Genomic DNA, 16038 nt, shown 5'->3' with positions numbered 1-16038 from the left:
AGAAACCGGTATTGTAAATGTATTTTCTCCATATTAGACAGCTCCTAAATCAATAATTATGTTTTAATTTGAGCATATATGAGTAAAACAAATTAAGAAAAAAGCAAAACGACATCAGGAATCATAAATACCTGTATTTACTTTCTGTTGGATTCTGAAATCGTTTCTGTGATTGCATGTCAAGGTTAATTTAAAACATCGACATGAAAATGTCACTTGAGAGGTCATAAACGATATAAATTCTTAAACTCATTTGGGCTGTGCAATAAAAATTGTGCAATGTTTATCTTATAGCGTTTAATGGCTGATTCATTGTGTCACATTATACCATAAATTTCTTTATTTATAATAGCAGGAAAATGGTGCAATAAATGCGCCAGTCCATTTTTGGGTAACAGACGATTTCAATAATTTAATGAAAAGCAGTCATAATGCCATCAAAGATACGAAGATCATTGCGAGTTTCGGGGATGTTCTGTTACGTCAATCTTATGTGACGTCACAATAGATCAACACGTCGGGAGGAAATAATGGCGATGAAAAATCCAATGAAAAACAATTTGCACCTTCCATATCTCAAAAGAAAATTCAACTATGCGACTCGAAAGCAAATTTATGAAGGTAATATAACATATATTTATGTACAATTATTTTCAATGTATCTGTGTTAACTTCTTCCAGTGAAGAGAAGGGCCTCACAAGCATTGATTATCGCACTGATTAAGGCTGCATTTTCAAAACGGTGATTATATATGCAATCAGAGTTAAAAAAAATAGTGATATATGCTAGGGAAAGTTAATTAGTTTGCAGCATAAATATGCAAGCCCGTGTGATGCCGAGAATTCATTAGCTGCTGTTTATGACTGACTGGGTTAACATTGCGGTGACAGGGAATCGGTATTCATATAGTCTTCGATTTTCACGCTTTCGCGTATTCTGGTAAATTACCTATGATACATGTATAAACAATGAAGGAAATAGCAAGAAAAAAGGAAAAGAGAAGAGGTAAGCGAAATTCCATTAGATTCCTTCTTTTAATTTTAAAGGATTGATGCTATATATATAAATCAAAAATGGATGCATGGATTAGTTTATATTTTTTGACTTATTTCGGTCGTAAATGATGTACATATCAAATCTCTAAAATATAAAGAAATTGTAGCCATAGACTTTCTATAATGTTCAAATTTCTTCCTCCTTGCCATTACTGTTATAAATCTGTACTTTTTAAAATCACTTTATAGGACATTATTGAGAAGCTTTGAATAAAATATGAAACTTTAACAGACACTTTTGATAAACTTTTATGTAGTTATTTTTTTTGATTTTTGAAGAAAAAGTTGTTTTTTTTGGTAGCATCTGTCCTTTATTTGCAATTTGTATATTGATCTAACCAGTATATCAAGAAAAAATGTAAATTTTAAATAAAAAGCAAACGAAAACTAAAATGGTATCAAAATCTTGTATACATGTAAATACCTGAGTTATTATTGAAACAATTTAAAGATGACTAATTAGCTTGAAAGCAAATCGTCAAATGAATGAATTTATGAGACTCTCAAGATTGGAAGACAAACAGGAATTTAAAATGAGCTTTGAAGAGGACTAGCCTTAGATGAATAATTCTATTTGGTTCAAAGACATTTTTTTTCTCTTTGGAATAAAAAAATCAATAAAAGGTAGAAAATTTAGTTAATGTGTTAATCCTCTATGCAAAATTTATAGTTAGTCCATCATTATTGATTGAAGAAATTCAGTTAAACAATTACCGCCAGATATGATGCAAGGAGAATTTGTTTGTTGCAGAAATCTCTTTCTGTCGTAAAAATAATTGTTAACATAAAATAACTTTCTTCTCGAACTGACGCATTGATTTGGATCAAATTTAAAGATATAAAAAACAAACTGAAACACGGTTATCGGAATAAAGATGGTCAATAAACCGAAAAAGAATAATTAAAAGTCAATACTGACGTGGAAATTGAATGTCACATTAAAGGGGTTCATTTCATTAAAATCGGAAAGCAGCTGACGGTGGGGATCAAACAGATTTATATTATGTACACATGAAATATGAAAAACAAAACGAGAAAAACAATTTGATATTGTAAAATTTTCTTTGGTCCTATATGATGCACACCATTTGCTATAATAGGCAAACTTAAGACTAATTCATTAAACATGTCATAGATGGTAGGGTGAAAATTCAGTGGCGGATCCAGGAATTTCGTAACGGGGGGCGCAGTAGGAGGCAAGGGGGTCTGGGGGGCTCCATTGAAGCCCCAAGTGGAACTAGGACAAAGCTCTGGAAGGGGTCCGGGGGCAAAGCCCCCGGAAGCTGAAAAAATTCTTACAAATAAGAAATGTTTTTCCTTGATTTTAGGATAATATGGTCATATAATTTCTACATACAAATAATTCACACGGAAAGGGGGGGGGGGGGGGGCGGCGCACCGGCCCTGGATCCGCCTTTAAAATTTGCCTTTTAATTGTTAGCTGAATGTATTAAACAAAGTGGTTGTTCTGTTTTTGTTATATGGGGATCATTGCCTAGTAGAGGGGACAGGTACAATACTCTACGTACTCGTAGTAGTTATTGTCTAGTAGAGGAGACAGGTACAATAATCTACGTACTTAGTAGTCATTGTCTAGTAGAGGAGACAGGTACAATAATCTACGTACTCGTAGTAGTCATTGTCTAGTAGAGGAGGCAGGTACAATAATCTACATACTCGTAGTAGTCATTGTCCAGTAGAGGAGGCAGGTACAGTAATCTACGTACTCTTAGTAGTCATTGCCTAGTGGAGGTGGCAGGTACAATAATCTACGTACTCGTAGTAGTCATTGTCTAGTAGAGGAAGCAGGTACAATAATCTACGTACTCGTAGTAGTCATTGTCTAATAGGCAGGTACAATAATCTACGTACTCGTAGTAGTCATTGTCTAGTAGAGGAAGCAGGTACAATAATCTACGTACTCGTAGTAGTCGTTGTCTAGTGGAGGTGGGAGGTACAATAATCTACGTACTTAGTAGTCATTGTCTAGTAGAGGAAGCAGGTACAATAATCTACGTACTCGTAGTAGTCATTGTCTAGTAGAGGAAGCAGGTACAATAATCTACGTACTCGTAGTATAGTCATTGTCTAGTAGGCAGGTACAATAATCTACGTACTTAGTAGTCATTGTCTAGTAGAGGAAGCAGGTACAATAATCTACGTACTTAGTAGTCATTGTCTAGTAGAGGAAGTAGGTACAATAATCTACGTACTCGTAGTAGTCATTGTCTAGTAGGCAGGTACAATAATCTACGTACTCGTAGTAGTCATTGTCTAGTAGGCAGGTACAATAATCTACGTACTCGTAGTAGTCATTGTCTTATAGGCAGGTACAATAATCTACGTACTTAGTAGTCATTGTCTAGTAGAGGAAGCAGGTACAATAATCTACGTACTCGTAGTAGTCATTGTCTAGTAGAGGAAGCAGGTACAATGATCTACGTACTCGTAGTAGTCATTGCCTAGTAGAGGTGACGATGATCACTTACAATGAATCTTTTATCATCTATCGGTAGTTCTATAATTTGATGAGTAGGAACTTAATATTCATCGATAATCTCCAAATTTTAATTTCCTTTCCACAAAATCTAGAAAAGGAAATATCAAGTATATAAATGATACATTAGATTGATTATAAATCAATGTAATGCAAAAAGTGTTTGTATATTTTTTTTCATGACGCGTCCAGCATTAATAAATGACACCTTGAAATTGGTCCTTTTTTTAAACCACTGATAGCATGTATTTTTTTTAGTCACCCGAGATTCCATGGGAAACTACATCGTCCCCCCGGACGGGAAACCCCTGACATCACTTGGTGAGTATACCTACATGTATATGGTTATTTCATTCAGAACATTAAAATATCAAGGATTTATTTGGGGGGGGGGGGGTTGGAGGAAATGGGGAAATTAAAATAGGATCGAGGTCAAACCCAATTTCTAACATTTATTGCATAAATAAAAAAAATCTATATTGTTTGTTAAGGGACTCCTACTTCAATGAAAAAGGGAATTACAATTTAAGGTTCACTTCTACCATTAACAGGTGTGTTCCCGTTTTACACACATTTGATAATTAGGTATAAAACAATAGGTGTGAAATATGAAGATTGAAACCTATATAGGTGCTAGTATGTACTAGTATATGGGAAAATTGAAAGTAGCGGGTGGTTGGATAAGTCCTTGGATCCGCCTAAGTATACATATTATTACGTACCCGTTTTCTGATATTACCTTTTGGAAAAAATCTTTGGTCTATTCAAAAAAATCTTCTATCAGTATACTTTAGATTCTTAATATACAAGAGGAATTTATTATCGCGTGATTTCGAGAGAAGCACCACTCACAAACATGAAAAAAATCATAATTATATTTGAAAATCTAGCATACAAAGATATTTACCACTTTACACTCACTACAGGCAACTCAACATATTTTATTACCGATATAATTTTAATTTTTATATTCTTAAAATAAGAGGCAACTACATTATATTCGCACAAGGTGTAAAATTTATTCATGACTTAAGAACGGCCAAACAGTATTGCATTCAAACGACGGAACTGCCATTTAATGGCTTGAATAATGCAGTTTAATCGTCTGGTACTCCACATTTTATTTGCACTCTAACGAATTGATAATGCTTGCTGACATATTAATGCCTGTATCAACCTGATTCATAAAATAGAGGGGTCGATAAGCACTGCAATACACGACACAGATCGATTTCACTGTATAGCACAAACTGCATTATGCGTTGTGTATTGGTTATTTAAAATTGGTCGATTGAAAATTAAATGAACACGGTCCTCTTTAATGACCATGTGCATCGAAACATATCATTCGTTTTCTTAAGATCTCATTATCGACAAGACAATGTCATCATAGATTTTTTTAAAAACAGATATAAGTAAAAGTTAAGCACATGTACATCGATACATGATTGATAGAGCTTTAATTGGAAATGATATCCATTTTGCCAATGCAGGTATTTTCTTACTTTTTTCCCGTCATAAATGTATCAAGAAATAATTATAATTGAGCCCAGGTTACGTAGCTAATATTTTGATATTTAATTAAGTGGAAGTCTTTGACAAAATTATCCATGTTTTGTATTTAAAAAATCAAAAGAAAAAATACTAAAGCGAAAACTAACAAAATAACCTTCTTTTGACCTAAATAATCATTAATGAATATCACTTGTTACGACATAATGTTAGCACGAACAAACCAGAGGGCAATGAATTTTTTCCCCGTAATTTGACAAGTTATTACTACAAATAGAGCTTTTTCAAAAACCTTACCGTCTTAAGTAACGACCTTGAATAGTAAACTGACCTAAACCTATCAGGCTGTATAATTCTTGAACATTTCTTGGCTTTGTGTTTCTTTATTATTTTTTTTTTCCGACATAAGCCCTACCAAGTGAAAGGTTAAAAGATGCTCGGCTGTCTCCGTAAACTTCGACTTTGCTGCCGAGATCATTCGTCAAAAACCTCGGAAGATTCCGTCACCTTTGTGATGCGAATCGGCCGAGAGCTGCCGAGATTAGAAAGACAGTGCAAAACAAAGGGAAAAAGAATTCATACAAGCTGTAAAGCTTGCATGCAATAAAGATCAATTCTGTTAACAATGAAAATATAGAAACGTTTTTTGGTAATTGCTTTAAAAAAAAATAACATGTTATTTCGAATGAATTACTGCCAGTTTCCACTGTTCATTTTGTCATATTTCATTTACGATTGAAAATCTTGAAAATTAAGTCGTACGAAAATTAGATCATCAGAAAATTATCTCCCTTGCTCTGAATAGCATTTATTGAAAATTTTCTCATCATGCAATTTCTACCAATCAGAAAAGAGAGGAAGTGCATAGTCCGCACACTATAAAATACTTCAACTCTTCTTCCGTCTTTCAAGGAAGACGGTAATTAATTGTTGTTGAAGAAAGATTGATTGATTGATTGACTGTGTTGTTTTACGTCCCCTTCGAGAATTTCTCACTCATAGAACCGGTGAACAGCTTCAAGTTTAGACCTATACTCGGCACTCAGGGCCATTGAGCATTGAGGGTTCGTTATCGTGCCAACGCCTACCGTGACCTTTGTTTTTTAAGGACTCACCCGAAAGAATGACTTTCACTTCCTAGTGTCGAGCGCTTGGCGAAGGAACAGTTGCTACCTATGTTTTGCGTTTTAGGTTTGACACGGCGCGGTAAACGAGATTCGAACCCAGGCCTCCCGATCACGAAACGAACGCCCTCACACTAGGCTACCGTGGTGCTGAGTAGAGATAGATTACCGTGATAAAAGGTTGAGCAACCAAGGATGGCATCCTTTTCCCTCCCTGTATGACATGAACCGACCTGAAACCAATCATATGATGAGATATCATCTTGAAATCAAGAAATAAAATGACACAAGCATCAGATATGATCAGCCAACATTTAAGTACCCGACAATGACTAAATCAGCGACCATAGAAGCGGGTCTATGCAGTTAATTAATACCCTTCGGCCAATCACAGTTGATTCCATGTGAGGCATCAGGCAAATAGATTACTATTTGCGCACACATGACGCAACGGACTATGTGTACTTTGTTTACTATGCACTGACGTCGCCCGCGACGTTTGGTTAGAGCGTCTGCTCTAGAGTCGCGGAGGAAAGAGCTGATCCTGACGTCGCGGGTTCGAATCCACTGCGGGACGTGGAGACAGGTCGTTCTGATAAGACCGTATAAACCGAGGTCCCGTGTCGCAGTATGTGTTGGCTCGAAAAAAGATCCCTCACTGCTCAATGGCCCTGAGTGCCAAGCATAGGTATAAATTTGCAGCCCTCCACCGGCAAGTGATGGCGTCTCCATATGAATTCTCGAAAGGGGCGTTAAACAACAAACAAACTACGCGCTGACAGCTTCATGTGTATCTATCATAATAAGCTAAGTACTAAGAAACTTTTTAAATGCATTTACTTTGAGATGCAGACATTTATACAGTTACATGTTGAATGAATTTACGTTTTCTTTATACGCGCAAGAATTTCATTAACTTCCGAAATGAAAGTACACCCGTTTCTTTAAGAATTCATTCGTTCATTGTTTCGAGTGTGTCTATCTCGTACATTAGTTTATTCTTAATTGCTAGCCCTCTCGAGCGCTAGCAACTACGTTAGTCTATATTTCTGGAATACGCATGCTCGACTTCACGGTCGGGCATTCTGGGAAAACTACTGTAGATAGACTGTGCGATAACAATTTCGTTTTGTCATACAAATATAGATATGATCAAAATTTACACTAGCCTTTCCTGTCTGATATGTGCGATATACATTTCTTACGTTAGAGACAGGCAATACCAGTCTAGATCCGGATTCTGAATTTTTTTTTAAATTTATTGTCTAACCTACACATAAAAGTACAAGAAAAACTTAGGTCATATAATGCCAAGATTCTAGACATCTAGCTTTCCTCACAGTCATACCACCTTCCTGGATAATTTCGGCAAACTCGGAAAAAAAATCTTTTCAGAGTATGTCGGAAAGACATGTCAGAAATAACAGTCTTCGTTTTATAAGTTTCTATCATCTGAAAATACATATGATCTGCAGTTTCGGGTTTTGTTGTCTATCCTGCACGTAAATGAACAAAAAGTAACAGTTACTCGGGTCTTTTAAAACGAAGACTGTTATTTCTAAAATTGTAATGAATACCTAGCTTTTCTAATCTACCTTCATTGATTTCTCCGGCAAGTTCGGAAAACCGCCGCAACCTCGAATATGTTTACCGAGCTTGCCGGAAAGTTCCGAGAAGATGCGATTGCTAAAAAACAGTACCACACTGGAATATTTTAAACTAGGTGCTCATTGGTTCTATTGACCTTTTTTACACCTCCAAATTGAAATTACAGTAGAATACAGAATGCTTAAAGCACAGTTAGGAGTTATGCCATTGCCGACGTGAAGCCCACTCTTAGATTCACCATTCTGAATTATGACCCCCCCCCCCCCCCCCCCCGACTCAACCCCCCAGTGCTCCAATGTGCCTTCTTATTCATAATTAATCGATTCAGCAAATTTAGTACGTTCATTCTGTGCATTACGTAAGTCACAAGTTCGACAACTGAATATTACACTCCCAGATCCCTTTCTCTGAAAGGACTTGTATTTTATTTAAGGTGATCCAACCCCTGGACCAGCGGATTATCTACCTTTGATTAGTAACAAAACATCACTTCCTCATTACTCCATTTCCGGAAAATATAAAACAAGGAAAAGTAAGTTTCCATTAAAATAACCATCTATCAAGAATCAAGTTTTGGCTCTATATGCTGACTACATAATGCATTACTTCAAATACGAAGCAAAGATATCAGGTTCTTGAATGAAGCAGTGATAAAGAGCTACCAACTCTACGTACATGTGTAATATGTTATAATCTCAGTCATTAACTAACAAAGTAAATTGAACCGTAGAAGTAAAAGCACATTTCAATTGTTATAGCGATATTTGTTCTAAAAGTTATCTATAAAAAGTAGATTGATAACGTGGCCGTAATGATTTTCTCTTTGACAGACAGCGGCAGTCCCGGTCCTTCTGATTTCTCTACCAGCGGGGATTTGATTTGGAAAAATAAAACAGTAACGTTCAAAGGAAGAAGTAAATGTTCATTTGACGAAGAAGGTGAGTAAGCATTTTCAATATAGTGTAACAATTTTAAGAGTGTATCGAATTGTCTAAATTGTACTGTTTAGAAAAAATACACTTAATGTAACACCTTTGACAAAGTGACTACATTCATCATTAAGTCTTCTAGCTGTTCCAGTAATGCGTACACTTACTTTCATGTTTACGTAGCTGAGAAGTATTGTACAGTTATCGGACCAGCGAAGTATAACTCTAGCTATCAACAATGTGGGAACAACTGTGGTCCTAAATTTAGCATCGCTCACAAGCAGCGTCCTGACGTCTATACCGGGCCCCCAAATAGCCAAGTTCATCCCGTGGATTCACAAGGTATCCAATGGAATACCGAAATGTATACACTCTGTCATATTTGTAAAATTAAACTGTACATCAGACGCCTAATATTTATTTGGTGGGATAAGTATGATTAAAGGTATACCATAAGTCCTTTTTCGTAGGTTTTTCAACACCTGGGCCGAATTACAGACCAAATTCTTCTTACTTTGGTCGAGGTCCAAAGAAGTCATTTGGAGTTGCAAGGACGACAGTGTGGAAATGCTCACCAGGCAAGTCATAATAATTTCCTCTTAAATTTATATCCACTCATAGCCAGACTATCTATGTTAAGCCCAATGTTTATGCATTAATTCCAGGTCCCAGTGACTACATTGTTAGGCAGACGTCACGTGGTCCCTCCTATTCCTTTGGTTGTAAGCTGCCACCACCTCCGAATGTTCAACAAAGTACGTTTATTTGATGTAATAATAAAAATTGATAAAAACGTCTAGAAAGTAATCATATATCAATAAGCAAACGTACTACATTGGGCTTTAGAGTATAGACTTCGAGTATAACTAAATGTACACTTCGTTTTTCTATACTCTACAAGCTATAATTTTTATCAAAAATCCTTTGCATTGACAACTACATGTAAACTTCTTAAAACTGAGTTGTTGACAGCTACAAAATATAGATCATTTAATATATCTGTAGCCGTAAACAAGGACAGCCCTGCGCCAAACACGTACGATCTCGGTACCACCATTGGTAGGGCCACGTCAGTAATTATTGCCAGCAGACGGCAGGATAAAGAAAAGGACACAAGTAAGTAGCCGTATTTCTCATTTTATATTAAAAAAAGCTCAAAATCCATTTGGTCGATTGTAAAATGTTTTCAGGATAGTGGATAGGTAATGATTGTAAAGTACATGTATAAGTCTTAACCAGACGTCTTCTCTTTGTGATTATCGATGTTGTTATTTATCAGATAACTTCAAATTGCAAAGAAGTACTTTCCCTTATTGCATCTGATCATATTTAGGATAACCATCTCTCTTTCTTATCATAAAATTTCAATTTTAAGTTTATTCATTTCATAATTCGCAAAATTGATCGATTGCAAAGAAGAATAAGAAGTAAAAAACATAATTTTTTTTGTTCAAGGCGGGCCATCTCCTGCAAGATATTACCTCCCCGAGTCCCTGATCAGAGACGGCAGAGCTACTACCTTAGCGTATAAGTGGTTCGATCCGGAAGGTACTGTAGCGAAAATCCATCCACAGTAAATGTAATATTTCATAAAACATTCAGAGAGTGACGCCAGTAATGTTTCAATGTGTCGAGAATTAAAGACATTTCGTTCTGAAATAATCATTGATTTTGAGGCTTAGACAAACTAAGTATATAGACAAAAGTGTAAATACAAACCCCCCTTTATATACCCAAAGAAAACAATACTTCACTTAAATCATGAGTCAATATTTTGCTAAATCGATGATGGACCTGAATAGTTCAAGTAGTCACATAGGGGTTCCACGCCTCGATTTGAAAAAGACGCTGAGTCAGAATGATCTCAGTCCACGGACATTCTTTACCACTGGCTCAAAATCTGACATACTAAGTCCGCGATACTTTGAGGACACACCGGCCCCAAATTCTTATCGAATGAAGACTACTATAGGCAGTACACCAGGAGTGTCATTCAAAGGGGACCGGAAGAGGAATTTTGATTCCGCGAGAAAGGAGGCATGTTTTCTTTTGCCGAATCTAGTGGATGATACACCCGGTCCAAATGCTTACAACGTGGAGGAAAAGTTTGGTTTTGGGAGTAGCAGAGCTTCATTAAAAGGTCGTCGAAGTGGACCGTTTCAGTCAAATCGAGGTCAAATGCATGTAACACCCCAGTTTGATGAAAGAGGCTCAAGATTATTAGGCCCTCAAACTTATGATATACCCTCTTCAATGGGAAAATCACCAGGAGTTTCTTTGAAAGGAAATCGTGAAAGGAACTTCAATGAAACCCCAAGACTGAACTGTGGGTTCCTTCTTCCAAAAACTATAGAGAAAACACCAGGTCCTGGAAGTTATAATATTGGTACAACGGTAGGAGTTCAGTCCCCATCTCCAAGTTTTAAAGGTAGTAGAAGTAGCCTTGGTCCATACCAGACTGACACTGGCCGAACATATATCGGCCCTGAATTGTCGACTAAAAGGAGGAACGATAAAATATACGACGTACCTGTAGCTGTTGGTAAGACTCCTGGTGTGTCAATGAAGGGGGATAGGCATAGACGGTTTGACACTGCTAAGAACCAGAATGCCGTGTTCTTGGTTCCGGATATGATCGACCAAACGCCAGCTCCAGGGGGATACGAGATTAAAAGCACAATCGGAACAGATACTACAGCAGTGTCATTTAAGGGATCTCGTGCAGAAAGCAGAGCTCAGACGAGACAAAAGTCAAGACAGCGAACATTTGTTGAAATGAACACACCTGGTGTTAGTTTCAAAGGAGACAGAACCCGACGATTTGATCACTTGAAAGAATATCACGCTACATTTTTGCTTCCCGCGGAATCAAATGATGCTCCTGCCCCGGGTTCGTACAACATTAAAACAACAATCGGAAGTGGTTTCAATGGTTTAAAAGACAGTCGGGTTCGGGATCACTATGGTGGACCATTCCAAGCAAACAGTGGTCCAATGTATATCAAACCCGAGATTAACACAGAAGATAAAACTCCGGGACCAAACGATTATAAAGTGAATAGCTCAACTTTGTTTTCTTCCCCTGCCGTCTCCTTCAAGGGGAGGCGACTCAGATCCCTTTTTGGAGGTACAAATGTTTGAATAGTGTGAGACTGTAGTGTTCTGTTTAGGGAGGAGATTATATGATCCGATAAGTCTTGTGTTCGTCTTTGCACAAATACAATTCATTTTCTTGATAATAGTATATTTTTGGTATTGGGATTACTTTTTACACGTACTTGTATATGTGAAATTACACCAATCATGTATTTTATTTTCATGCAATGAGTATTTTTTAATGCATTTGCACCCATTGTTTCTGTTGAGGAGGTAATTATATACTATAAGTGTGGTGTGCTTATTTAAAAATTTTCAATTTTAGGGTATAATTATATGGAATGTTTGACATTGTATTATTGAACACATTATTCCAAAGATAGGGGTGATCATGAAATAAGGAATTGTGAACGCCATTCAGAATATAAATCCTATTAATCGACACAATCTCGTGCAGAAATAAATGTTCTCTTTTAAAGCTATCTAATTTTATGCTATGAGCTACAAGCAATTTGAAATATTTCCCACGACTTGTTGTAATTTATTTTAAACTGTTTACAATCTCTAGAGCCAACACGACCGGGTCCCACAGATTACACCCTTACTAAAGCAAACCTCCGGAAGACCCCAATGTTCACTAATCGCCAAAAGACAAAACCGCCATTCCCGGATTCTTTGAACTACACACCAAAAGGTGAAGTTTTATTTCTCTTCTCCAAAATGACAACTTTTTATACTTACCTGCCTTAAATTAACTTCTTTATTTAAATTACAGTAATATGATTTAAAGTTGAAGTTTTATAATGCAAATGATTGCTCGGTCTGATTACCCCCCCCCCATCCCCTTTTCTCATATCGTCGCAAGGAGAAGGAGAAGGGGTTGGTTTTAATTAGACTGAGGTTTGTTGTTTTGGGCAATGTTTTCCTTGTAACGTTATTATGAAGTTCGTGGCCAAACAAACCTGAAACTATCCCTAATCATTAATTCAGAATATTCTAAATATAGGGAAGGAATACAGAATTTTTGTAAAAAGATCTATCAGGATATTTTTTTCCAGTATATTTGTCTTTCAGTGTGGTATCAATTTTAATTATTTTTAATTCAATGTGTTCACTTATTTTACGGACGCAGACGCCGGTGATTTACCCGGACCCGGAAGTTACAGCACCCGGAAGAAGTTCTCTGCGAATGATTCTCCTGCATATAAAATAGGAGAGAAACTCCAGGAGAAATTAAGTGAGATATTATTTATTTACCGGCATATCCTGCTGGAAAAGAAATGTTTTATTCAGTATGTTGGTATAAATACCACGAGATTTGATTCGTTGGATGAAACGACACAAATACAACATAAATGAAAAAAGTGAGGTGGCTTAATTATTTAACCTAATACTTTTAGTTAGATTTATACACACCATCAACTGGCATCGGTCAGGATTTTCTTTGTTCTTCTGCTGTATAGGAATAAGTAAATTAAAAACAAGTCTTGTGTAATGTGAGTTCTTTGAACAATACATAAAACTATACTTCACTTTAATCACATAAAAAAAATTCTCCACCTTCGCTTATGTAGCCTTTTGCAAAATTTAGAGCAAACATAACTTGTAGACTATATTCGGTGCAATCTTGCATGGGCGTGTTGCTATATTTCTTGTATGCATTATGTTTAATTAAGGTAGTATGCTACATGTAATATACAAGTATATCTACTAGAGTTCGAAAGACCACTGAAACATGTTACATTTCTTAAATATGATTATTGTAAACAAAAGACAAATATATGTTACAGAACTGTGGATAATATACAGTACAGGGCTTAGGGACCGATCAGGCTTATGCACTTATACTGAGTTTATGAATTTTCAGATGAAAACCCTGCCCCCAATAAGTACGAGTACGAAAAGGGAGTGCCAGAAGGACCCGCCTTCTCCATGGGAAAACGATTTGATATCCCGGACAGTGAGTACATGTATACTATGATATCACGAACAGTGAGTATACACGATTAGATATCCCGGATAGTTAGTGAACATCTTTACTGATATCTAGAAAAGTGATAAAATAAGGAGTTTTATGTATGATTTGATATTCTGGAATGGAAAGCGAGTATACCCTTACACTCAAATATATACATGTACACAAATTGACATCTAAAGTTTTTGATTAAATATCAATTCTTTTATTTTAAAATGATGGTCTTCCGCACACAGAAAATTTATACTTTCGAGAGTTTGACGCTATTAGATAAAATTGCGTTTCAATCAAACATGAATTTTTATTAGGTCGGTTAAGTCCAGGGCCTGCTACTTACTCCCCACAAGATCTAGCTGGGGCTCCTAAATACTCCATAACAGGAAGGCATCCAAACTCCAAAGGTAAAATGTCTCTGTAAACATCTGGAGAAATATTATACGTCTCTGAGTTAAATATAGGCCTGTAGCCAAATGAAGAAAGTGAAAATAAAGTTATATCTTTATTTAATTGTTGCGCCGAAATCAAAAACAATTCTTCCGAACCACTATAATTTTAATACATTTGTATATAATTATATCCTATTATTTGAGAGCTGTTTATTAATTATGTGAAATGTTACTGATATCGTAACTATTACCATAAGCAGACTTAAATATTACGTTGTATATTTTTTGATAAAGTATTTCATGAATAATTCGTACATATAATTCCTGCATAATATACGCGAAATGTGCTCATCTTCTTTAAGAGAACATGCAAGTAATCAAAGACTACAAAATATCCATGTACTAGATTGTTATGAAATATCAGAAATGCATCCATTTTGCTGACTATCTTTATTAATCCCTATCAGCCGAGGAAGGACCAGGTCCGAATGCATACAACCTACAGCATGATCAGCACACGGAAGTCGGAACAACTCTTAAAAGTAGAGCCAGTCCGTATGTGTATTCCGGATTCCAGACTAACAAGTTTATGGAGGATAAGGGGCCCAGTACTCTTGCTGCTCAAGGCTGATTTCTTCCCTTTTTCAGCGTTGAAAAGGAGAACTATCAAATATTATGTATCGGTTTATTGTTTGTTAAAATGAAATAAACTGTCAGTATTACATACTTTCCTATTAACATTCATTCATAGTCTACGATGTATACATTTTATTTTATTCCCTTTTATATATAACATGAACTTGTTTGCAAATTGATAATTCTCATGCAGTGTTATACAGTTTTAATATGCATATATGAATTTTTGAAGATAAGCATGCAATCACAAATATAGGTTTAGTATTAAGAAAGAAACTATATATATACATGAAATTCAAGTTATTTTATTGTATTATATTTTCATGATAAACAACATTTACTCATGTCCTCTCTGTGATTAATAAACAAACACAACTATTGAAATTAATGTGCTTGGATGTGTGTCTTACTATTATTTTATATATGAATTCATGTACGCCTTGAGTCTGGTACAATATCTATTGGATGTGTGCTTGGTACTAAAACCAGTGTGGATTGATTGTCTAATACAGCAGAGATGCAATAAATAAATATAGTTGTATCAAGCTCAAGCCCACAGAACGCGGGGGCCATGGGGGTGCCCCTCCCACTTTTTCTGAGTACAGTATTTTGCTATTATAATAAAAGACAAGTGCATTTAAGCAATAGAGAATGGGCCAAATTCTCCACGCGGTGAAAACCAATAAGGAATGTGTTACAGAGCAGACCAAAAGCATGTAAACTTCCTTCAGCAGTGGAATTATCTATATGGCATGAAAGAAAATAAGTGGTGGCTTTGTTGTACATTGTGTTCAGGGGACGCAAATAGACCATCATTTACCATAGCTATGTTGGGAAAGGCAAAGATGTGACATATGCTGAAAGGCAGAGCGGCTGAGAACAGTTCTGAGGCACCATTTACGATTAAACTACGATTAAAAAATAAAAACAAATCCATACCAATATTCTTACAACAATTTGTTTCTAAATAAATGGAGTAAATTAACTAGTCTCTTGGTCATTATGAATAATAATTTTATAGTCAAAGCTATATATGGCGTATCTGAGCTAAAAAAAAAAAAAATAAAAATACGATATTCAGTGTAGATAAACATGATATATGTAAATTACGTTCAAATTAAAATTTTCATGATTTTGAACTTAAAGAACCTAATGTTTCCATAATTCAATTGACTTTAAATTGTATCTGTTATTTAAATGCGGAGTCGGTAAATAAATC

General features: G+C 35.8%; 1 protein-coding gene across 3 annotated transcripts; it reads left to right on the top strand.

The window, feature by feature from the left end:
• Nucleotides 1-515: 515 nt before the first annotated feature.
• Nucleotides 516-15172, top strand: LOC133187771 (uncharacterized). 3 transcript variants are annotated; one of them, XM_061323173.1, is made up of 14 exons: nucleotides 516-621; nucleotides 3812-3874; nucleotides 8231-8329; nucleotides 8628-8735; nucleotides 8910-9068; nucleotides 9197-9304; nucleotides 9392-9481; nucleotides 9732-9842; nucleotides 10182-10274; nucleotides 12391-12516; nucleotides 12955-13059; nucleotides 13690-13782; nucleotides 14106-14198; nucleotides 14651-15164. In XM_061323173.1, the coding sequence occupies exons 1-14, from the start codon at nucleotides 531-533 to the stop codon at nucleotides 14812-14814; spliced, it is 1503 nt and encodes a 500-aa protein (XP_061179157.1). In that variant the 5' UTR covers nucleotides 516-530; the 3' UTR covers nucleotides 14815-15164. The 3 variants fall into 3 exon arrangements, with proteins under 3 accessions (XP_061179157.1, XP_061179158.1, XP_061179156.1); XM_061323174.1 differs by lacking the exon at nucleotides 516-621 and adding an exon at nucleotides 906-1006; XM_061323172.1 differs by lacking the exons at nucleotides 516-621; nucleotides 3812-3874; nucleotides 8231-8329; ... (4 more) ...; nucleotides 9732-9842; nucleotides 10182-10274 and adding an exon at nucleotides 10457-11853 and having other exon boundaries at nucleotides 14651-15172.
• The last annotated feature ends 866 nt before the right edge of the window (nucleotides 15173-16038 follow it).

The sequence above is a fragment of the Saccostrea echinata genome, unplaced genomic scaffold, assembly GCF_033153115.1.
Source record: "Saccostrea echinata isolate AGI-Se365-2 ecotype Australia unplaced genomic scaffold, CSIRO_AGI_Sech_v1 ptg000015l, whole genome shotgun sequence".
NCBI classification, from domain to species: domain Eukaryota; kingdom Metazoa; phylum Mollusca; class Bivalvia; order Ostreida; family Ostreidae; genus Saccostrea; species Saccostrea echinata.
The sequence above is the reverse complement of the archived record's forward strand: the minus strand, read 5'-3'. Positions and strand labels throughout refer to the sequence as shown.

What these genes read in the sequence shown, in the direction of transcription:
- LOC133187771 (XM_061323172.1), top strand. Translation starts at nt 10,488, where the DNA reads ATGAGTCAATATTTTGCTAAATCGATGATGGACCTGAATAGTTCAAGT. An exon ending in ACTCAGATCCCTTTTTGGAG is followed by an intron (nt 11,854 to 12,390) that starts GTACAAATGTTT and finishes TACAATCTCTAG; the next exon opens with AGCCAACACGACCGGGTCCC. An exon ending in AAGGCATCCAAACTCCAAAG is followed by an intron (nt 14,199 to 14,650) that starts GTAAAATGTCTC and finishes AATCCCTATCAG; the next exon opens with CCGAGGAAGGACCAGGTCCG.